At 38.8% G+C, this 24,572-nt stretch overlaps 1 protein-coding gene across 3 annotated transcripts; it reads left to right on the top strand.

The window, feature by feature from the left end:
• Window positions 1-517: 517 nt before the first annotated feature.
• Window positions 518-24,572, top strand: wu:fc17b08 (ligand-dependent corepressor). 3 transcript variants are annotated; one of them, XM_034897803.1, is made up of 7 exons: window positions 518-646; window positions 8,342-8,407; window positions 9,366-9,445; window positions 9,748-9,880; window positions 10,210-10,530; window positions 10,651-10,750; window positions 12,765-17,813. In XM_034897803.1, the coding sequence occupies exons 1-7, from the start codon at window positions 550-552 to the stop codon at window positions 13,783-13,785; spliced, it is 1,818 nt and encodes a 605-aa protein (XP_034753694.1). In that variant the 5' UTR covers window positions 518-549; the 3' UTR covers window positions 13,786-17,813. The 3 variants fall into 3 exon arrangements, with proteins under 3 accessions (XP_034753694.1, XP_034753692.1, XP_034753693.1); XM_034897801.1 differs by lacking the exon at window positions 12,765-17,813 and adding an exon at window positions 18,011-24,572 and having other exon boundaries at window positions 521-646; XM_034897802.1 differs by lacking the exons at window positions 518-646; window positions 12,765-17,813 and adding exons at window positions 7,360-7,409; window positions 18,011-24,572.

Raw genomic sequence — 24,572 nt, forward strand, 5'->3', positions numbered from 1 at the left:
CTCGCCAGGAGAACAGTTATTCTACTGTTTAATACCGATCTCTGAAAAGTTACTATACATTGTTGTTGTTCCTGAAAATGCAATTAGGCACCATCTATATCTCAAATTAGGAATTCGGCATGGGTTAGTAGGCTGAGTGAAATATAGCGCCATCATTTTTTGATGCAGGTAAAGCCAGATCTGATTCCTGCTAGGGGCCCTGGGCCAAAAATAAATGTGGGCATCAACAACCCTCCTTGTTTCCAAATTTATTTTGGTTACAAACATATTAAACACAACTTTAATATAAGACTTTAGAGTAAAGAGCAGTTGTCGCTAGTGTGTTCACCATCTTAGTATGAGATGTTAACTCAAACGCCCCCTGAATTTGTATTTTGAATTTATTTGGAAATATTTACTTTGTTACTTTGCTAATTACACTATTTGGGTTACTCTGTACTGAAGTCTCTCTTTGGACTGATTTCCTATTCGACACAGAGGCGCGCGCGTTCACATAGCAGAGCGCTTCCTCTTCCCGTTCTCGTGCCCGCTAGACAAGAACGATAGAAAATGGCGAGTCAGTGTAAAAGGCAGCAATGCTCTATCGACAGGCGCGGCTTTCGGCAGGAACTTGACTCTTGGCGACACAAACTCATTCGCTGTGTAGGTAAGGAGAATGCCAGTTACACTGCGTACAATTTTACTGTTTGAATTTCGCCTCAGTTTGACCGTTACCGATGTAAATAACCATCTATTACCGGACTCATCTCCGAGCGACTTTTTTGTCCTCAACTGTTTCCGTCTCACGGTAACCAGCCGTGCAGTTACTTAACATTTAGCAGTTTATGGCAATGTTGCACCACTCCCTGGGTTTACTTGCTGTTGTTTATTGGTTTTTATATCCGAACTGTAGACTTTAGTTATCTAGCTAACGTTTCTGGCGTAAGGTTAGTTTGTTTAAAGGGCACCGTGCTTGTTTTAAAGGGAGTGTCTCTATGCGTTGCGTCGGCTAAAAGACCCTGTTTGGTAAATGCGCGTTCCCGTGTATGATGGTGATACTGTATTCTGGATGGGGGAGGGCTACAACTGTTGTGGATTTTTTACTTGCTTTTCTCAAATCACCTCCTGCGGGCTCACATTACTGCAATGAGGTAGTGGCAGAGACCCCACTGCTGGGAACACTAAGTTAGTGAAGTTACACTAATAAACGTCTACAATGTTAGCTGTTTTCAGACCCCTTTACGCAAATAATTAAAAAGGCATTGTTGGTTTAAAGCTTTCTCTTTTGTATATGTTAGAGGGTGGAAGTTGAAGCTGAACTATAATGCTGCAGTAAACTAAAGCTGCAGTAAACTAAAGCAATATCCTTAGTAGGAGCTAGCAGAACAGGACATTACCCTTAATAAGGGCTTGGTCAGAAAGACTTTTTGGTCTGTCTCTTGGTTGGTCCCAGGCCCCCAGGAAGCACGCTGGGCTTTGACGTGATGCCCTTTGACCCAAAAAGACTTTTCCTTAGACATGGCAAGAGAGATTTCTGTAAATCAGTCAATACATTTCTTTGAGCGAAAGGTCTCGTTTTACTGTGATCCAATCGATCCAATAACATTTGAACAGTCTAGAAAAGCTGTTACATTATTCAAGTTAGCGGTGTAGAAGTAGCTAAACAGGAAGTAGCTGGCTTGGCTGGGGAAGGTCTCCAATGCTCCAAGGGCTGCACAATACGGGAGCAGCACCTATTATCCGGGTCATTTTTGGCTTAATGATAGCTTCATACACCACTGAGCTACTCTTATAGGATTGAACAGGGCTTCGCCTAAAACGCCGTATTCAGTTCTTATAATACATGCATTGTTGGTCGATCTTTGGACATGAAATATCTTCATCCAGCACCCCCAGCAGGTTGACTTTTAGTAAAATGTTTTCAAAACTACTTGATGGATTGCCATAAAATTTGGTACAACAAACATTGTTCACAGGTAATCTATTCTAGGCGTAATCCCCTGATTCTACAAAGTAATGGTTTCACTTTCTTGTTTACCACTAACCGTCTGCATGTTGAATGTGTAAATTTAAAGTATTTGGTTTTTAACTGCTGTTACTCTGCTTAAGGCAAAGTAAAACCATTTGGCATTGCTTCTAGGATAGTAGACCTTTCAGTTGTTGACAATGTATTTTCCAATACACTTATACAATATAAAGTTCTCTGTGATACGTTTCCAATCCACCATCTAATTATTCAGTTCCACAGATATTGACAGATGGCTTATATCAATAGTAGTTTTACACCATTTGACAGAAAGCGGAGAGGCCATTTTTAAATCCATGCCTTGCCAACCTCCTCCTTTTGACTCGGTAACATAGCAACAGCCATTGTGGACACTCAACATTATCAACAACAAGCATCACAGATTGACTACACAAATGAGGAGCAGAGTTGCTTGGTGACCCTAATGTTGAAATTAAATTAAATTAAATTAGCTAATTAATGTTTTTTTTTTTTTACTGGATTAAACATAATTCATATACGCTTTTATCAGTTTTATAGGGGAATATGAACACCTTTATTTTCTGTAATGACTCATTAAGGGAAACAGCACAGCATGGATGCAAAAAATAATTTGAAATACCCAAAAAGCCACGTCCGACGCTGCTGATCTCAAAATATCACATTAAATCCACCTCACTTAAAGTTGCTGATATGTGTATGTCTTATTGAAATGTGTAATGTACATACAAGGCTTACTGTGTGCACACATTTCTTGACATGAATTAAAAAAAGTACTAGTAAAAAGTAGTAGATATGTGACGTTTCGGGAAGCAGTGACACTAAATCTGACAGTCGTGTCTTTTAAGAGTTTTGTGGTGTGTTACATGTTTGACTCTTGATTTATTTGTTGCAGGTTAGATTCTGACTTTATAATAAGAAAGAGCTTGTGCAGTTAAACAATTGGCACTGATCACCTAAAACTGTCTCGCGATTGTCATTCATAGACTAGTCTAACCAAAGTTTTGGTCCATAATGATGTACTATGTTTAAGTCCAGAATTATTTATGATGTTATAGGCAATATATTTGAATGAACTTTTTGAAGTTGGCACCACCTATTGTACATAGTATTCTTAGTGATCACATTAGTTTTATATATAAGATATATGTGGACTGATCCATTACAAACACATTCATGCGAAGAGGCTAAAATACTAGGTGGGCTGTGTGCTCCTCACTGAAATGAAAATGGAGAGGGAATAATCGCTTTCTGACTAGTCACTAGCTCCAGACCCAGGACTGCTCAGTTGACCAGTTCCCCCTTTTATGATTGACAAATGTCCTTTTGTGTTAGGGCTATAATTGTAAAGCTGCAGAGTACATGACAACAGCATCAGTCTGCTTGCAGCAGAATGGCATATTCTGTCCATGACAACAAGGGCATACTTTTGTTTGGCATTTTGGTGGAGAGGGTTGCACGCCACCACCACCCTGCTGATGCTGAAATGGACATTTTGTCTTTGTGTACTTAATGTGAGCAGTTAAACTGCAGGGCAGAGACAAGGGCAATTGTCCCATAGAACAGCAGCAACAATTGTCTGTATGTTTGCCCATACATGTGTTCATGGTCCATCAGCCCCCAGATGAAAACTGTGTGGTTGAAAATGTGTGTTTTGTCTGTATTTGGGAAACTTTGGACTAGAACATCACCAGCTGATATTTGAATATGCCAGGAATGCCAGTTATTTATGCATGCATTCGACATGTGGGTTAGTGGGTGTAAGGATGTGCTCAAACAAATTGGCAGATTGTCTTGTTTATTATTTAAACTTAAGTATGGCCCATTTTCTGTTCCAGCATGTTCTCTCTGATGGGCCTTTGGCCTACATTTTCTGTATTTGTTTGTTGACATTTTGAAAACATGACCACCAGCTTTAATGGTCTTATATGGAATTAAGTGGTGTTTGTCTGTGTTTGAGCATGCACCCTTTTTCATATTTGCCTAAAATCCTGGTGGTCTCATATTTGTTATTCAAAGTTATGTTTTGTGTGGCATTACACCATTTAACTGTCAGCTTGCATCATATCTTGTTAAGTATTCAAGCCATGTTTTTCTCCATCTGTAGATGTTGCTCAAAGCTGCCACCTCATTGCTCACTGTATAGCCTGATTCAACTACTGTATATTGCTTGAAATGATCACAATGTGTAGCCAAATAACATTTCAAGAACTTCTTTGCTCATGCCCATGTAATATCTTAACTTGTCTTGTTGACGTACAGTTAGTTACTTTTTTTGTGGACAGCATAGTAGTAAATGCTTTTTAGATGGTTAGGCATTAAGCTTGGCCTCTATGATGGGCTGACTTGGGATGAAAATAGTCATGTACTGTAGCTCGACTAATTTGTGCAATTTTGTCATCTCTGCACTCATCCGCAGCCCACAGCCCCATCTTACATCTTTATAGAGCATTGCTCAGGGGTATTAGTGACCCTCCTCCTGCAAAATTACTCTCTGAACATCACAGTCTGAACATTGGTAATATTTTAAAAACCTAATGCCTTTTTTTTTTTTTTTAAAGATACAATCATTTATGAATGATCAATCTGTCTAGTATTTTTCAAAATCTGTAGCAAAAGATTTAGCAAGGTTTATTTGGATGTACAATGATTTGAGATTAGGGAAGCTCCTGTTCTGTGTGCTCATGGTCTCTCTTGAGATAGTAAGTGTACAGTAGTTACAGTGGGGGATGGGCTGAGTGGGGGTTGATGCAGCACTGTACACCCTTAGCAGTAGAGCGGCAGAGTAAAGGGTGGGTCATCTACTGGAAAGAGCACTGCAGTACCATGATGGGGCTAATTGTTATTATTTTATTGACATTTGTTTTTTGGGATCAGTAAATCATAAATTTGAATAGTTGGTTTTCTGAATAATAGACATAGAAGGAACTCATGATGAAGTTCCTTATACTTACTGTATAGGAGTATATGTAAGTGTTTTGAAATGTTCACACATTGTCTTCCTACTAGGGATACAGGCTATCCATTGCCAGAAGAGAGAATTGTTGTGGTTCGTCAGGTGAACCTGATTTATGAATATAACTTGTCAGTGGACATGTGGGGAGCTACCCAACCAGGGTAGCAGGACTCATTACCTCTGGTGTCCACTAGTTCTGTCCATAGACAGTGTTGCATAGCTTGTTGTTAAAGATTTGAGTTGAATCACTTTAATTTTGGATTAATTTGGATAAACTTTGCAACTATGATGTAGACCTAGTGTTTGGCTCCTGAGAAAGCACTCTGATTGTGATAAAACTCTGGAGATTTTGTGACTCTCACCCAAGCATTGCTACGTTATTGGGAGTAATCCTCTATGTGTAAAAGTTAAGAGCAGTAAAGCTATTTTGTGACTGCACCAACTGTCAACATTACAAGTGTTTCGACTGGGCATGTCCAACTGGCAGCAAAGTAAAATGGACGCTCGTTTCGTGCACTGCCCTGTATTCCCCATCCATTGTCCTATTCTTAAGTGGTTGCACAGGCTGTTTTTTTTTTTTTGACATAATCATGTTGTTCAGTCAAATTTCATCATCTTTTCTAGTATGGGTTTGAAGATTTTGTCTGTGTCAATTGTAGTATGTATAACATATATAGCATGCTTGCGCCCTCTTGCCATGTTCGCCCTGGAGCACAATCAAGGCTCGAGGCAGAGTTGTTGCTCACTGTAAGTCTTCATAAGCTCCATGAAAAGATCTCCTAGACACTTTTATGGTTAAGGTTTGGCTGATGCTTAACATAAGTCCTTTATGAAGTCACGATGCCAAACATAGCTGCACACAGTTTCACAGAATTACTTGGTGTTCTCCTCTTTGTGTTTGGTTTTGATGTTGGTCTTACTAAGTAGTTTTAAGGCTTCACTATGTTATTGACAAAACAATGAATCAAAAATGTATGTATGAGATGTATATTAATTGGTACTAAAAATGATTGTACAGCCCTATTGGACTGGATTGGATTATTAACCAATAAACTTATCCACTTCATTTCTTCTTATTCCCTATTTTATGGTTAAAAGTGGAAATATATTTGGAGTAATAATTTCAGTTTGTAGCTAAAAAGTTGCTGCTCTCATCCCCGGAACAAAGCTGATTCATTTTTAGTTACATTATTTCATTTTTTCTTTCAGCATATCTCTGTGACAATTAAGCTGTACCTTCACTCAGCTATGAATTGGGTGGAAGCAAGCCACAGTATATTAGGAGTAAATAAAACAACACGCCAACCAGGGTTGGAAATAGCAAAGTGGTCTTAAATCATCATTCTCCTCACATCAAGATGATTGACATGAATGGTTGACTCTCTGCTACTGTTTAAAACAAAATAAACTCAATAATATTAAGCACTAACCATTGTGGATAACAGACTACATTTTCTAATAGCTTTAGGCCATTAGAAATGAAATTGCATTTTTACAATGGATGAAGTTTGCTAACCTCATTAACCTGATATCTCTGTCATGACTGTCATTTTTATTAGTTCGTGATAAGTTTTAATATAATTTAGGTGTTAAGCCTGGTGGAAAAATAATACAGGGCTTCTTTTTTCTTTTTCTCATTATCACTTTGTACTGCTATACCCTGACACACAGAACCAGTATGTGTAGTACCAGCTCATTGGTGGCCTAATTTCCTCTTCAGTGAAATAATTGGTGAATGTTCCTTTAAACAGGAAATACACCTGAAAGCTGAACATTTTTATATCCCAAATTGCATAACATATGACAACTGTTAAGTGTAGGGTACTCAATACAGTGAGGGGTTGATGCGCATTTTAGCTGTGGCTTTGGTTTTTATACACATGGATTCTGTAGAGCTTGCATGACAGCTATACACGCTATCAATATTTCATTCTTTGCTAATGGCCGCTTGCTCTTCCCAATTTAGGTTGCTGCTTTTGTTTTGTGTAAAGAGGTTCTTTTTGTTTTTACTAGTCACTACACCACACTATACATTGCCAGTAGGTTGGAACGTGTTAGTCTTGCCTTAAACTCATGGTTTAAACTATGACACATTTTTAAATGCCCTAAACTGAATTCCTGAAGAGTAGTTTGGTGTCATGGTGCTGCTCTTTCAAACAAAAGTGGATGACCTACTTTTTTCCCCCTGACTCTAAAATATTTCAGAAATAGGATTAGATAGTTACAGCTCAAGTCCTGTGCATTAACCCAGAAACAGACTCACGTTGCAGCTATGGACAAGGCTGTGTTTCACCACTTCGCCCCCTCCCCTCTTTATGTTTGGCTGTTGAAAAGTGGGTGGGAATTTGTAGGGAAGCAGAGTGAGGGCATTTGAACAGATGACAGCTTTTATTGAATTTACTGTGAGTTTAGGAAGAGAGTGGACGGTAAGGGCTGATCATTTCCTCTCGTTTTCTGTAAAGCCATAGTGTAAGTAGGCCTTTTATTATGTTTTAGATGACTAACTGAACACTTGGCTAATTTAACTTGTGATGTTCATTTAAAATATTACTATTTAATAATCTAAATATTTGTTTTACGTAGATTTTTATCAACCATCCGTTATGTTTTGGTGTGCAGTAGACAGATGCTACCTCTGACCTCTTTAGCGCTTGATTTAATGCATGTAGTGGTTTTGGATTGGTTACACTGACCCTGGAGCAGTAAGCAGACATTGCATATTGTGTTAATGCACTGTTAAGAAATGTCATATGCATCTTTCAAACAGCTGTAACTGTAGAATACCACCATCTTATCAGTAATTCATAGAAGATGTTTCCTTAGCCTGTATATGTGGTTATAGGATGTTTTGGAAGTGCTTTGTAAGTTGCTTTACTGTAAACTCATTAGTGGACTGCGGAGATTTTGCTTTGGTTGGATTTCCAATCTGCAACATTATGTGATGGTGTCAAAGTATCCTACACAGTCTTGTTTTTGACTGTTTCTTTGTAATATGAAAGCATACAATAACTCCCAACTCTGTAGGTGCTTTAGTTGCTTGGCAACAGGAGGATGGACTGCATGTATTTACTCTTAAAGTAAAAATCTGGGTGAAAACTGAAACGTATGTATTTTAATAGAAGCAGAGGGTTGCTTACAGGGCTTGTCAAGATGAAATGGGCAAAGACGAGCAGGGTGATGTACAGTAGACCAGGCTATTGGTGTTTTTTTTTCTTTTCTGGAGTCCAGCAAATTCATTTGGGCCCTTGGGCAGATAAGGTTTTCTTAAACAGTGGTTCATTTTAAGTCGCTGTTCTGTTGCTGTTGGTTTCTGCACAAAGTCTTAATTACGAGAAAATCTTAACAAATGATATGTCAAAATGTATATGCTCAGTTTTATTGAATTTCGTGTTTTTCCTCAGGTTTTGAGAGCATTCTCGAAGGTCTGTTTGGTCCAGAGCTGGTAGAAGACCTAAAATTGTTTAAGGGTAAGAATCTCAGACCATTTTAATTATCATAATCGCGGCCATGATCTTACAAGTGTATGAATGACATGAATGAGAAATTTGTTTCAAGCATAATCTGTTTATTATTATTATTATGACAATGCTTCTGCATTGCACCGTCTGGTACCCCTCTACATTCACTCTGCAAGAAAGCCTCTCTGGCTGGAGAAGAGAAGATGCCTTGTGTTCCTACAAAGATGTTGTTTTAGATGGCATGGGGCCAGTGTAAAAGTCTACAGTGTTCTACAGACATGTATTTACAATGCATGATGTTAGTGAGACAGTAGTGGCCATTGTTTTAGGTTGTATCACATTTGCAGTGAGAGGACTTTCAAAGTCTTGTAAACTTTCTACAATAGCAGTTATGGACAAAGGCTAACTTCAAAAAGTTTAACTGGCTCAATCTGCTCCTGATTTGGTCACTCTCATTCAAACTAATCAAAACACTTTGATTAGGTTTATGACCCACTTATTCATTTCATTCATACATTTTCATCGTCGAGTCTCGTCATTGAGTTGTTCTCTGAAGAATATTCCATACTGAATACAGGACACTTTAGGTTTGAAAAATAATGTTTGTTTATATGTGTGTATGCATGTATGTACATTCAGTATGTGTATATATTTAAAGCCACATTTTATACATAAACCTACTTTATATCTGTACATAGTAGTCAAATGTTTATGTTTACCTTGTTCAGCTTTGTTGTCCTTGTTTTAGCTGTATGTCTGAGTATTTACTTTGAGAGCAACAAAAAGCAGTCAAATTTACATGGACTTATCGCTCTTATTATGACTGTGTGCCAAATCCTCCCGCAGTTGTTCTGTCTGTTGAGGCACTGCTTTGTAGCAAGCTTTAAGGTGGCTAAAAATACACAAGAATATAGGATATTTTCCCACAATTGTATTTCATTGCCTGTTACCTGTTTTTTGTCCATAGACTTCAAACCTGCAGCAGTGTCTGATTGGTCATTTGATGAAAATTGTCTATTCTGCTGTTTGAGACGAGACAAAGTAAAGGTAAGAGTTATTGTTCCCCCCCCCCCCCAAGTTTTTCTTTACAATTTGGTGCTGTCTTTCAGAATTTCATTTTGATGTAGGAGGAACAACTAAAAGTGGACAATGGATTGATGAGTGTTAGGAGTGCATTAAATGTGACTCTGCGCTATTATCTGTCAGGGCACCCAATTACCTAAAGTTAGGAGATATCAGTATGAACTAAAAAAAAAAAAATGAGTCTTTCTATGTATTGTTCAGTATATACTGTATGTATCCTGTTAACATCTAAAGACCATTGACTTAACAGTTTTGTCTTTTGACAGGAACACATAATTGGCTTAAGCAACGAAGGGCTTGAAAATACACCTAAACCTCTCCTGGTTAAAGATCAGACCACAATCAACAAACTAGAGAAACAAGCTGAGGAATTTCTCAATGCAGTCCTCTGCAGAAAAGGTGAGTCTCAATGTCTCGGTATTATGTCACTAATGTGCTTCGTACAAAATAACCTGCCTGCAGACAAGATGGCGTACGCCGTCACTTGGTAGGCTTTAATTGATAATTATAAATTAGCAAGAAATACAACTGATACAACTTCTATGGTCTGCGGAAAATTATCTTAACATGTATTTTCTTTGGGGTTGTTTGCATGCCGGGTACCAAGCCTGCTTTTATTCTAAAAATATTTGTACAGTGTGGTTGTGAATATTTACCAATGGCTATATATAGCTCAGTAAAGGAATGAACACTTAACAGTTTTACCTCTCATATTTAATTCCTTTCAGATGCACCAAATTTCTCGGACCCACACATTCCAGTAGTGGCCCGAGAGATCCTTCAGAGAATGATCCGACAGTTTGCTGCCGAATATACCTCAAAAACCAGCTCCCCTCAGGACAGTGGCTCTGATTCCCAGCCTTGCTCTGACCAAAGCCTACCAACCCCACCATTGCTCTTAGGGGCTCCTCCTTCTACCAGCCCTGCTCCCCCCCTAGCCGGGCCTGCACACAACCAGAACCCAGTCCTCAGCAAGCTCCTCATGGCTGACCAGGATGCTCCACTTGATCTCACCATCAAGAGGCCCCTGGCTTTACCCAGTGAACAAGGTACTGAGAACTTAAACACATCTGTAACAAGGAGGCTTATTCACGACTCAGCTAGTGCATTGGTGATAGATCAGTCTGATATTTTTTTATTTTTTTATTTTTCTGCATTTTTTGTAACAGATGGAGTTCTTGACTTATCTATTAAAAAGAACCGCTATAGTAGCAGCAGCCTGCCTGTCCGTAGTCCCTGCCTTTCTCCAGCCACAGCCACGCTTAAAGGGTAAGATACGTTTTTTTGCCTCTTTAGTCTCCTGTCCTTAAGCAGTAATGTTTTTGTTACATTGTAGTTTAGGACAACTCATAACATGAATTTGGAATAAAAGCTTACGCGTAGTGGCATCAATGCATGGGCATTAGCTGAGGCCTGAAATTTGAGTCCTGAAAATGAACAATTCTGATAGTTGGTGGCTTATCGAAAATAAACATTAACAAACAGGGTTGTGCTAACATAAGGTTTTTTGCCACAAAGAAACATGGGAAAGGGGTTACCGACTGCAACAGAGCAAAATCTTCCATGTGGTTCTGCTACTGGATTCTGCTTTTAAACCTCACTCCAGTTCATCCTTATGGATGCAGTTAGTTTTTATACTGCCATTCAGATCAAATGACCATTCAGACTTCAAGTTAATGCAGCTGCCTGGTCCTCAAGTTGGGTCTATCCGGTCACTGTAATCGCCAGCTAGGGACTGAAAGGGCAGCGTCTTACTTTGTGAGCTACTGTGGCTTAAAAGGATTCTGTTAGCTTGGCCTTGTTCATTTTCATCATAGGTCCTTTTCACAGCAGCCATTTCAACATGTCATACAAGGGAAACACGGGTGAAATTCACCAAAGTAATTGTGGTCCTGTTATATTTTGTGTGTCACAGCCCACCTAAATGGAACAGGACCATAACTGATTTGATTAATAAGACCTATAAAAATGACTGCTGTTTGTCCGGCACCGGCTGGCCTGATGATAATAATTTACTAGCCTGATGATGATGATGATTTACTACATTGATTCTTAATGATGTAGTACTAGTAGAGGTGTTTAAATAATTTCATACACATTTGCATGCCATGTTTCTCTCCCGAGGAAAGATTGTATTCAGTTGTTTTAATCTTCAAAATAAGCATTGCCTGTACATCTATTACTATGCTGGTAACACAAGTAGGTTTCATATTGCATGCTTCAGATAAACATGATACCAACCTTTTCAGCAGATTATAGTCACTAATATAAAGTATTGAAAAATCAACATTTTCTCATGTCATTCATCTAAATTAGATGGTTGTATTTCAAATTGAAATTGCATTCTTTGTAGACAAATTGTGATTTTTATTTGATTTTTATTATAATCAAACATTTGATCTAATCTAAATACAATTGATTTGTAATGTAGTTTATTCTGTTTTGCTTAAGAGCAAATCCTCTTGATACTGTTATAGGCATCTGGACTTGAATGTTCCTATAATTACATTTTTATATGGATTAATTAAGCACTAGTGGCATTGCATGCTCCTCTTCTGCTGCTTTGAGAGCTGATTATATAAAAGATCATCCCTATTCCTAGCAGAATAAAGTTGGCTCTGATTTTATGAATGTCAAATACAAAAATTTGCTTTTGAAGGACAAAGTAAATATAATTTTTTTAAAATCTAATTACCAGATAAGTTTTCTTTTTCTTCATGTGATCACACTTCAGTTAGTCAGGTTTTTACTTTAATACACACAACCCTCTGCTGGCTTACTCTTTTATTTCTGTGCTTGTTCAGTGGTAACGTCACACACAAAATGTCAAGAGCTTTATTTGCATCAGTCATTTTGTATGACATAGTTAGTGTACCCTGCTTAATGGCCAATGTGCCAAGCTGCCTTACTGCAATGACAAACAATGCCTCCTTCTGGTTATGCTTTTGGAGCCAAGGCCTTTAATGTACTCCAATAAATGCCATTTTCTTTGCTTTTGTTTCAATTGTTCATTTGCCCTTTCTTTTGTTTTTGTTTCTTATTTTGTTCAGTCATCACAGCAAGCAAATAAAAGTTTTTTACATCTTGAGCCTTTTTTGTTCTTAAAAGTCACACACAACCACGCAGTCAGTTATTTTAGAAGATAGTGATGTTACCAAAGCAAGGTCATATAATAAAGGAGTGGCCATCATCCTCCCCTCCCCAACCCATCCTCCTTTTTAGAAAAGAGAAAAAAGGCACTGTGCAAGCTCTGCTTACACCCAATTTCCTTCCATCCAATCAGGCGATCCTTGAGAGCGGACGGGAAAATCGGGCTGTTTATGAGGAGCCTACAGGATGGGAGGATGAGGGAGAATATTGGCCACTCCACCCGTTATAAGCCATCCCCATCTCTTGCATACTCGCTGCACATCAAAGAGGAGCCCGATCTTGAGAGCGACCCAGAGTCACCTCTCAGCCACAGCTCTGGACCTACTAACCTTTTCAAAAATGGATCTGCTATCTGGAATTTTAAAAGTCATTTTGGGGCCCTCCTCAAACTTAAAACCAACAGTGAAGCTAGTGAGCACCTTAAAGACATACCCAAATTGTTGGAAGCTGCTGGACTTTGGTCAAAGCCACTTGCCTATGAGAAAGTAAACCTTCACGAAGCCTGCAAGGACCACAGCATCTCCCCTTCTCAGTCATCAGTTTTCGACCTCAAGATTCCTCAGGTGGGAGTTTTACCAACAGCCACGGACCCGTCTTGGGATTCCCTGTCCAACGCATATTTGGGATCAGCTTGTGAGAACGGTCTGGGAAAGGCACTTTGTTCCATTCTACCGAAGCAGATCCAGAAAAAGAGCAGTGGAGGTTTTAGTAGCTCAGGTTCAGAGAAGGAATACTGGCCTTACGACACTGACCACAAAGCCTTGCGGAGAAGTTATCCTCTGGATTCAGAGTCAGACCCAGGTAACAAGCAGCCAAGAAAGAAACGTGGGCGATATCGACAGTACAACACTGACCTGCTTGAAGAGGCTATTGAGGTGGTGATGGGTGGAAAAATGAGTGTGTCTAAAGCCCAAACGATCTATGGCATTCCACACAGCACTCTGGAATACAAAGTTAAGGAGCGACTGGGAACTTTGAAACATCCCCCAAAAAAGAAACTGAAGCTGATAAATGTAGAGGAACAGGGTGTTTCACGGTCTCCAGAGAGGAAAGAACTCCAAAACTCCCAGCACATTGTTTCAGAGAAAAGAGAGCGTGCGTCTGAAGAGAATGGAAATGATTTCCATGATGGTAGCCTCTCATCAAATGAATGATATACAGTAATTGTAGTATCAAAAGTGATATACTCTTTAACCAGACAGATGATGCATTCGCTAAACAGTGGTAGAGCTGACTTGGTTTTCCATAAAACTTTAATAGCTGTGTGTAACACTTAAATCAAAATACCCATATTTATTAACTTATGTTATTTTACCCCTCTCTTTGCTCAGTAATTCATACAAATGTTACGGCCATCTATCTAAAACACTCAGAAGTGTCTTCTTGCCTTACATATTGTGCCTGGAAGGCATACTTTCAATTTACGAATTCTAATATACTGCAGTTTATTGTTAATTAATTTCAGTTCATTGTTTAGTTTATGTTTTGAAAATAAGCATTCCTAGCTCTATACATTAATGCTTTACATTTGAATCATGTCTAAGGAAGTGGCGCCCCTTGGTGTCGTCTCTCAGTACTGTTCAGAGTACCTGGTCATATGTCCAAAGTGAATGAAAAAAAAATATGTCCATTCAAATGTGTAAGTAGGACCTTAGGGACTACAGGGAAGGTCTCGGTCACTGTTTTGCAAATGCATGTCTATGACTGAAATGGACACCTCATTGTGCATTATCACTAATACCTCAGGACATTCCAGAATATGGGATCATGGCCCATTATTCTTTGATCAGGTTGATGCACAGCTCTAGCAAATCTTGGTTATTATTTTTTGCAAATAGCAGGATTTAAGATGTACACAATGTTGACGATCTTGTTTTTTTTTTTGATAAAAGAAATGATTCCTTCACTACAAGCATTTAACATAGATAATATATTTGCAGGCATATATTACATGCAATTGCCTAGATTGTAAACATTTTGTGAGTGGGTTCAGCGGTAACATAGTTCAGGGAAACACTTGTATGTTAATAGCACTGCAACAATAGTACAACTTTGTTAGATGGTAAACTTAGTAACTAACTTGTTGGGCTTCTGTTCTTAGTTTTCTTTGTATTCCTTTGCAACTTGCTCTAAACGTGTTGCATTTCCTCTCACTTTACCTCAAACTCTATTTGCAACTAGTTAACCCCTCTAATTTACATATAATATTTATACATATTCACACAATTTCTGAATAACTTGGTCTTGGTTGAAAAAACAAAGCAGTGGCTTAGAGTATACATTTATGATTGATATCATTAAGTGAAATCTAGTCACTGATTCACATTCATTCAATTATTCTTGCATTGACAATCATCCAGCATCATTTAGAGTATTACATGCATTAGAATTAATATATTATACATGCTAGCGCTTTGGGTTTATTAACAGGCAGAACATTTCTTTGCGCTAAACATTGTCTATTGTAGCAAATCTAATGGCCAACTACCTCATTTGGAAAACCCATATCACAGTCCACTGTTATCATAGCTGTTTTATGTAGCAATTTCTCATGTACACAACACAGTTTATTGTAAAGTTATTTGAGTGAAGGTGAATAGTTTACACAAAGAGCTGTCATACTAACTGTCAAGTTAGTTAACAGTAGAAAATCTATCAAAGTTCAACCAAGATGTTAATAGTTTATTGTATCCTTGTAGTTATTGTACCCTGATAATCTATTTAATATTTTCTTTGTCTCAATATTTCTTTCTTTTTGGAGTGGGGATGTTCTTCGGACAGTTGTGACAAAAGCATTTTTGATCTCCTGCTTTGGAGAAACCTTGGTTTCCCAAGTGGAGGAAGTTTTTACATCCCCTTACATACCTACTCAAATAGATATTTTTGTTAATGCAGTATTTATTAATCAATATTTATTAATTAATTGTTTTAAGTAACCATGAATGTAAATTGCTTTAATAAAACAAAGTTATTCACATAATATTTATATACATAAGAAGTTAATGCTTAAAAGGTTCATATAACTCTCTTGCATAATAGATGTGAAGGGATAACCTTTAAGATTGTCCCAACTTATTCTGACACAAGTTGGGTGTCTTTTGCTTGTTAAATTTATTGTATGAGGAAAAAACTCTAAAACAACTAAAGAGTATCTCTGTCATAAAGAATTACTTACAGATGTTGGACATTAAATTTAACATCAACAATGTATTCAGGAATGAGACTAGTTATATTCTGCATGATTGGACTAAATCATATTTGTCAAGTTAGTTGTATATGGTGAAGTTTATCTTTGAGGATGCTTTAGTGAAAACACTGGAGCGTTGGTATGTTTACTGTCAAGTCAACAATGTATCAAATAGGTTAATCGTGAACTTAAGATGTATGATAAAATATAGTAGTTTGTGATTGCCAGATTATTTATATCCCTAATGTGCAGTATATGAACATTGTAGAGTGAACTCATCCATGTTTGTGTGCTTGTGAAATATTGTGGAAATGAGTTTGGTTTGCTTTTGCTTGATAGATTGGTTATTTTATTCATATGGAAGAAAAAGGCATGTACTTTGTTTTAGTTCTTCACCGCAATGCTAAGTGAAACCGAAACCCTCAGGGATAAAATACTTACCACTCGTTATTCAGGTACTACACATTACTCCTTATAACTTGCAAGCAGGGATGTTAAGTTGGTGAATGAGTCTAGCAGAAAATTGATCAAGTTTCAGGAAATGTTTTTTTTTTTTATAAATCTCTTAAATTTATTTTCTGATCTCTAAAGGTTCCATTTGAGATATTTTGGCATGCTGTACAACTCATTCTGTGTTTGAAGCCAAAAGTAGTACATCTTTACACTATTTTATTAGTTTTATACTTTTTTACACAATGAATGTCAATATAACCTCAGTACAGGTAAGATGTTGACCAATGGGTAATACATTAACATGTTTCTTCACAGTTCAGTGCCTCAAACGGCACATGTTTTTAAAAAGCCCACTTAGTGTAACATCCTAAAACTGCATTTATGAAGATTTCACACATTGTCTATTTGACAATTCATCAAAGTAATAGGAAAATCCAAATTTCACTTTCTCACTTTTCTATATAGCAGGAAACTAGCACTGAGCAAAGGCTACATAGCAAGCTTATAACTAGATATCCTGACATCTTCAATATAACTCAAAGGTGACAAAATGTGAGATATAAAAGATTTCAGCTTTACTTAGTCAAAATAAAAACATTAGTAGCATGGTATTTGGCAAAGCAGCATGTATAGTTGTATACAAATGTTAGTTTGTAACTATCTGTTTTAAACAAATACTAGAAAATGCTCAACATAGCATTTTCTGACTACATACTGTGTTCACCTTGCAGTTGCCAACACCTTCTGCTCATCCGCACATGCTGTAGGCAGAGCTGTTTCTCTTATTCTCTACTCAGCATAGCCTTGTGACATGTTACCTCAGGAATCCAGATGTGGTTTCATTGTCTGTTCATTTTCTTGTTAAAAGACCACAGTATAGCTTGGGAAAGGCTTGTTGTGGCCTTTTTGTTTTAAGAAAGGAAATAACCTTTTCATAGTTTTTTATATATATATATATATATATATATGCACACACTGTGTATGTATATATTTATATGTGTGTGTAATGGTATAAATGGTTCAAAGGTCTTGGAGGATTTGTATAGACCTACCTCACTGGAAGAAATTTTAACCAGAAACATAAGAACATGCCCCCCTCTCCCCAGTTGACTGATTATTTTAGATTTGCATTGACACGAACAAATCCACCGGTATTTAAATAACTAACGTTGGATATGTTCAGTCATGCTTGATCTTTTTTTTACTAGTCGATTTTGTTGAGCACTTATATCTAAATGTCACCCTTTGCACTCGTTATTAAATAAATGAAAACTTGACGAAAATGATGTACTCTATTTTTCCCCCTAATATCTTTGCTGTTTCAAGTAATTAACATGTTTTTGACTTGTTATAATTAAGTGGGCCTCCATTACTAAATGTCTTGTGCATGTGTAAGGTTTTCTTGATGTAAACTGTAACAAAAAGCACAGCTGTGCAAAGAAGAAAAATGTAATAGCGGTAACAATGTAATTGGTCGAGTTCACTGGATGAAGGTTTCACTTTTAAAATCGCCTATTCTTCTAATAAATATGCAATGATAAACATCCTCATACTTTTGTGAATTATTTCACTCAAACATTTAGCTCCACCCCTTTTTGACAACTTTATGAGGAACATGTAGAGATGAAGGGACAATTTACTTTCCTTTAATGTTATAATCTCATACCAATCAATAGTATGAACAAGTGTTGCTTCTTCTTGATGTGCAATTACATCTATTTGTTCTTTTTTCTCCTCAGTGAGTCTACAGAGTTGCCTATTGCAAAGGCAAGAGACCTACAGTCCACCTCCACGCTGGAACAGTTCATAGCCAAACTCTGTCCCCACCATCAGAGACAGATTGTAGATGCCATAGGTTTTCTACAGACAGAGGTCAAAGCACTGGCATCTTCTAACACACCGCAATCCTGTAACTCTGGGATCCAAAGACCTGCTTGCTCCACTGCAAAATCCAGCGCAGTCACACCTGAGAAGTCATGCTCTGAGCAGAGGTTTCCCAGTGAATCCACTCCCAAGTCAGAAGTCCAGGATGGGTCCCATTCTTCCACAAGCAGCTGCGCAATTAAAAACGTCCCAGAGAATGCAGTGTCGCTGAAAACAACTGGAAGCCCTGCTTTGGATCTTTGCAGCCCTGGGTCAGAGAGTAACCAAGCATTGGTCACTTCCACCCCTAATCCATTGGATGCAGATAACAACCGTCATGGTGATCATGCCCCTCTTAAGATGAAAATCCTGACCAGCAACATTGCTGCCGGTAAGAAGTTGTCATGTGTGCTCAACGCCTCTCTGTCATCTCACTCTGACACTTTGGAGGAAAGACAGGGTAACTCAAATTCATCCAACAAAACAGAGAATCAGAGTGCTAGACTCAGCTCCTTTGTGAAAAGACACAATCCGACTAGTCACACACATCAAGCTAGGTCGAGAGAGATTCTAGGGCATGCCAAAGATAAACCAGCAAACCTGTTTTCAGTTCACATGACCATTCCTTCAGACTCTCCGCGGACCGCCAGGAAGACTATCAGGTTATCCTCTGATCATCGGATTAGGGACCCTGCTTGTAGGGAAATGGCTGACCCTGATCTCGGTCACTGTGACATTGTTTTTATTGACAAACCAATTACAGAGTGTTTTAAGGAGCAGCAGTGCAGCATGCTCCCACGTCGCAATGCCAGAAAAAGCACCAGAGGACATACGTATTCAGATGAAATATGGGAGTTAAAAACGGTCCGTACATTGGCCGGGAGGGGCAACTGTCCGAATCCAATTCCAGAGCTGATCACATTGGTCACCCCAAAACAAATACTTTCAAAGCCTGAAGGTGTACCACCTGTGGATATGCTGTTTGCTGGAGCATGCAGGGAGACAATGAATCCACAAATGTCTACACAAGAGTCAGATGAGAGTGTGATACCAGGAACAGGAGATGTGGTGGAGGTAGCAGCCAGTGAAATAGATGTAATAGTTGAAACAAGTCAGACAGATCAGTGCCAGAGCAAGGGGCAGTCTGCTCCTTCATCTCCGATAAGGTCCCCAACAGAAAACAACAAAACAGATATTAACACAGGAGTAGAAGAGAACACAACTGCAGATTTAGACAGAACAGGAAGTGAAGAAAGTGTTACACAGGCTCCATTTAAAGCAGAAAAAGATAACGAGCCTGAGCCTCAAGAAAACACAAGGGAAAGTACTGAGCTGATAGTCGCAGAAGCAGTAGTAGAACCATTAGAGGATACAACCCTAGAAGAAGATGAGCCCCAGCTTTCATCAGATAAACTGCACAACAGTGAGCCTGTTCTTCAGCAAAATAGTGCCCCATCACCAGTGGATCAAATTGAGGAAGAAATGGAGGAAAATCAGACGGAGGAAATACAAGATGAGCAACGTCAGGAACTTCAACCAGAGATACAGATGCACTATAACAACTTTGAAGTGACAGAAAAGTCGAACACCACTGGTTCAGCAGAGCAGCAGATTGTAAAAGAGGCAGAAATTAAAAAACCTGAAGCAGTTGACGATGTTATGTCTTTAGAGACTGAAGGTGAAAATGACGATGACGTGTCCTCAAAGTCACTTGATGCGCTCTTGAAGGAATTACCCCCTTGGCGTAGAAAAAGAGGTTCTGTAGTTTTGCTGCCAAAGCGGTTAAGAAAAACCGAAGGGGTGGTAGTGGGTTTTGTGAATGGTAGACCAATATCGGCCTCCGACAGAAGTCTGCGTCGTAGATCAAGGACCAGTACACCATCATCTCCTAAAACCCCAGTGAAATCTAGTCAAAATGTCTCCAACAAGACTTCTGTGGACTCAACTATTGTTTCAACTGTTGATAACAAGAAGTTGGAGAAACATCTACCTGAAGCAGACATAGCTGTAAAATCGGTTGAGACTACTGCTGTGATTCAGCAGGTGAAAGAACCAACCTCTGTCACACCATTAAGCCCAACATCTAAATTTCCCTCAAGGACCAAACAAATCCGGAAACAAAAAAAAGGTCAGAGAGATCAGGATAGTTTGCCTGTCCTCTCCCATCAGCGGCAACTTAGATCAACCGGCCAGAGGCCAGCTGGAACTCCAGTATCACCACCCAAATCAAATGCTGTCCCTTCCATTTCCTCTCCAAAATCTACTGCATCCCCTGCTCTTTCATCTACAGATCACCTCCCCCTTCTTCCTTCACTTCCTCCTACTTCTTCTCCTCCAATCAGGTCATCTTCCTCTGAAACCTCTGAACAGTCCCAACATACCACAGTACCAGAGACAACTGTAGAATTAAACATTGAAAACACTCAGCAATTAGCTTCTGAAGAAATACAAACAAACAAAGCAGAAAATAGATTGCAAGCCAAACAGAAACTACGGTCCACAAAGGCTGTAGTAGACAATAGTAAGAATGAGAAACCGCAACTTAGCAGCAAGGGATCAAGTCCTGTTAAGACTGAAATGCAAACACAGATTATGCCATTAAGAAGTAAGCGTGTTCTCCGAAAGGAGGCAGAAGAAAGTGATAGTTCTTTTCCGCAAAAGCTAAATGTAGCATCTTTAGAAGACAGGTCTGCAAGTGGAGATGATAGCTGTTCTTCCATATCAGGCAAACCCACAAGAATGCCATTAAGGAGTGAAAGCAGTAAGGCTGAAATGTCCCACCAGTCTGTTACTCATTCATCATCAGCTGACACAAAGAAATTGGCTTTGAGGTCAAAAAGATTGGTTGTACCTTCTACAAGTGCTCTAACTGGAACTGGAAGACAGAGTGACATAGCCTCCCCAATCAGAATAAAGCCAGAAAAAGTAACCAAAGCTCAGGTGAAGCCCCTTCCAGTCTCTCTGTTGCCCCACAGCTCAGCCGTCCCTGTCATAACACCAAGGCCTGAACCCCCAAAACAAGCTAACAAATTCTTTGAGACTCTGACTGGAGAAGAAAACCAACACCTAATTACAAACCTGAACATTAAGTATGATAAAATGCAAAAAGGCTGGGTGCAAATGGACAAAGAGGGCCAGCCAGCTACAAAATACAAAAACAAAGCAGACAGGCAGGCAGCTATATGGAAAAGTAAACGCAGGGCAAGAAAATCTAAGTCTTCAGAGCACCAGAAATACTCACCAGTCCAAATGCTCTTCATGAAAGGTTTTAATCTCACCAGTATTTGTCGCTGGTTCCTTGAAACAACCGAAACAAAGTCCCTTGTCATTGTCAAGAAGGTGAATACACGTCTTCCGTCAGAAACTCAGCTGTGCTTTCACAGCTCATCTAGTGCTTCAGGGACTTCTCAGGGGGTATTTCCAAGCCTACAGGCAGAGCGCTTGAAGAAACATTTGAAAAAGTTTGCCATCGCCTCTCCTGTAAAGAGCAACCCTAAGAGTCAGAAACTGATTGCTAAAGCACTGGAGCAGGAGGCAAATGCAGTCAAAGGGAAAGAGAAAAGAGACCCTCCCAGTACTACTCAGACTTTGACTAAGTCACACTCCTCTGCCAAAGCCTATGGAGAGATAAATGAATCCCAGAAATCCTCTGGTAAATCAAAGAATCCAGCCAGTGCAAGGATCTTGAGGAAATACTCTAATATCCGAGAGAAGATGCAGGTTCAGCAAACCAACGTTAGACTCAAAGAGGCCTCAAAAACATTAAAACCCAACATGAATAGACTAGCCACCAAAAAATCCGCTGCCAAGTCCATTATGAAACCATCTCTGAAGGCACAGAAATCAGCCTCACCTGTCGGTAAACAAATGAAAGCATTTGCAGCAAAAATAGAAAGAAGAAAAACGTTGGGTGGGAATAAAACTACAAAGTATCCAGCTCAACAGAGGGCAGTCAAGGCTCAGAGCAGTAGTAGAGCTTCAAGAGATGCAACTAAAAAAGACTTGCCCAAGAGATGTTCTCAACGACTAGGGTCTCCTAAAACAGCTGAACTTAACCCTGTTGATACATCTAAAAGCAAGGTCGACAATAAAAAACTAGTTGAAGCAGAGAAAGCAGAGGTAGAAAAACCCACTTTGTGTAAAGTGATTGCTGCAGATGTCCATACAAAGGAATTGTCACAGAGTACTTCTGCTGAAATTAAAGCCACAGAGTTTGGTGTTGACACCCCGCAGCCGAGCACGGATGTCAAGGCACCGAGTTCACCTGACCAGGTACTAACCAGATCCCAGAGAAAAATGGAGGCGGCAGTCCTTTCGAGTGGGAGCCCCAGTCAGGCATTAAAAAAGGCAACAAAGCCCCCGAAAACACAAAATGCATCTCCTAAACCAGTCAAAAAAGCTGAGGGAGCCACAATGACAAGAAGAGGGGCTTTAAAGTCCCCTGCCAACAGAAGGCAGGCGGCCTTGTTGCCACGGAGCGGGACAAAATCAGCAACTAAGAGAGCTCAGGAGCTCTTAGAGACCCCGGCTAAGCGCACCAGGACATCCTTCTTGAAATGAAATGCACCTGCACAGGAAGATCATCTTTATTCAGAGGATTTTGTCATTTTCTTTTATCTGAAATATATTCAGAAGGACCAGAAGTATCTCTTTTCTACTTTTACCAAACTCTTCAGGGGACACCTTTTTCAGTAGGAACATATGTGAAGAAGGAACAAAGTTTGAAAGTCATTTATGCTTTTGTAAAGCTTCAGCGTGAAAATACAAATGTGATGACGAGCATTTGCTCTGTGTTTAGGGACTCCAGATAAGTCCACCATGATGTCTTTCAGATGTAATTGCTGTTCGGCTTTCTTTTCAGCGCTCTATGACACGGCTGGAGATAACAATATCCTGTCAAACCTCATTTTAAAAGTTGGGATAACAAACAATCAAGGTGACATTAAAATCCCTCACCATCCTGTTTTGCTTTATTTTGTTGCCATTTTGTTTCTAATTGTTTTAGATGTTAGTATGTATTGTATTTACTGTTCAGACTGCTTGCTGTGAGAAGGGAGATCTGCTTTTGAATAAGATTGTTACTTTCAGTAAGTAGGCAGTTTGTATCTCCAGCCTGTCCTCCAATCACAACATTGTGAATATGTGACTGTTGTGACCCAGTGCCTTATTTATGACGTGTAAAGTAATAGAATGTGTTGCTAAATGTGAAAACTCCTGTACTTTAGTTAAACCAACTTTCAATCCCTGGAGAGGCAGTACACATTTATGCTTCAGAGTGTGTGCAAATAGTTTCCGTTCCACACAGTTTGTGCCTCGTGCATCATCTCTAAATTCTTATGTTGACCGAGGCATTCAGATATTCTGATTTACTCTAACCTGATTTTTATATTCCCATTTTCCCAGAGCATTAACTTAATATTGTTCTTACTATGGCTGTATTAGCTGTTAAAATATCTGAATTGTTTAAACAGGCAGGTGTGCTCCGTATGTGTCATGACAAATGTTTGTATTTTTTTATGTTGTGGGTTTCCATCACTGTGTACCTCTGCAGTAACTTCTGACCATTGCACCCATTGTTATCTGCTCATAATAGGGACTTCCCTTTGAGTATTTTACCTGCTTCTGCATGTGTTAAGTCTTGTTAATGTGGAGATAGTTTTAGCAACTGGTGCATTGCAGCCGTTTCCTTACTAGAACTGAAACCCAGAACAATATTTATGCCCCTGAGCTTTAAAAATCCCAACCTCATTCGAGACTTTGTATGCACAGCAAGCCCATCTGAGATGACGTTGGGATAGTGGTTTGTGTATCACTTTGCTAACAAAATTTCCTAATTACCTAGACCTAAAAGTGTGTATATTTTGTTAGTTAATATGGCCTCTTAAGCATTAATGGTATATTGCAGGGTGATGAATTACTTCCGTGATTACATGCAAGTTGGATATGACCTTTTTTGGGGTAGTCTAGTCACACTTCTGAGTTGTGGATCTTTGTATGTTGCAGTTTTATGTTTTTTTGTTGTTTTTGTTTTGTTTTTATTATTGTCAGGCAGATGTTCTCATAATGTGAAGTTTCTTAACTTCCACAGTAGTAACTTGCATTATTGTATTGTCAATTGTCATTTTTAGAACAGTGTTATTTTGTATTATGTTAATTACTCTTTAGAGGGTATATCATCTGTAAATTCAAAACATGTCCGTCATGTTTTTTATTGTTATTTAAGAACTCCATGTAGGCTAATGCATTTAGCAAATCTAAAACAGCCCATCAAATATCAGACTTGAACATGTTTATTCTTTACAGTTGCTATTTAAAGATTTTGATTTTGTATATTAGAAAGAAATAACTGCTTTATTTGTGGTAATCCAAGAATGATGCATCTTTATGTTAAGAACTTTGTATTTTTGTTGGAGTTGATATAAAGTTGTTGGAATTTTA

Source organism: Etheostoma cragini, chromosome 17 (assembly GCF_013103735.1).
Source record: "Etheostoma cragini isolate CJK2018 chromosome 17, CSU_Ecrag_1.0, whole genome shotgun sequence".
Lineage (NCBI taxonomy): Eukaryota > Metazoa > Chordata > Actinopteri > Perciformes > Percidae > Etheostoma > Etheostoma cragini.

Coding starts and splice junctions, on each gene's coding strand:
- wu:fc17b08 (XM_034897801.1), top strand. CDS start 550: ATGGCGAGTCAGTGTAAAAGGCAGCAATGCTCTATCGACAGGCGCGGC. Junction 9,881..10,209: donor TGCAGTCCTCTGCAGAAAAG/GTGAGTCTCAAT, acceptor AATTCCTTTCAG/ATGCACCAAATTTCTCGGAC. Junction 10,751..18,010: donor GCCACAGCCACGCTTAAAGG/GTAAGATACGTT, acceptor TTTTCTCCTCAG/TGAGTCTACAGAGTTGCCTA.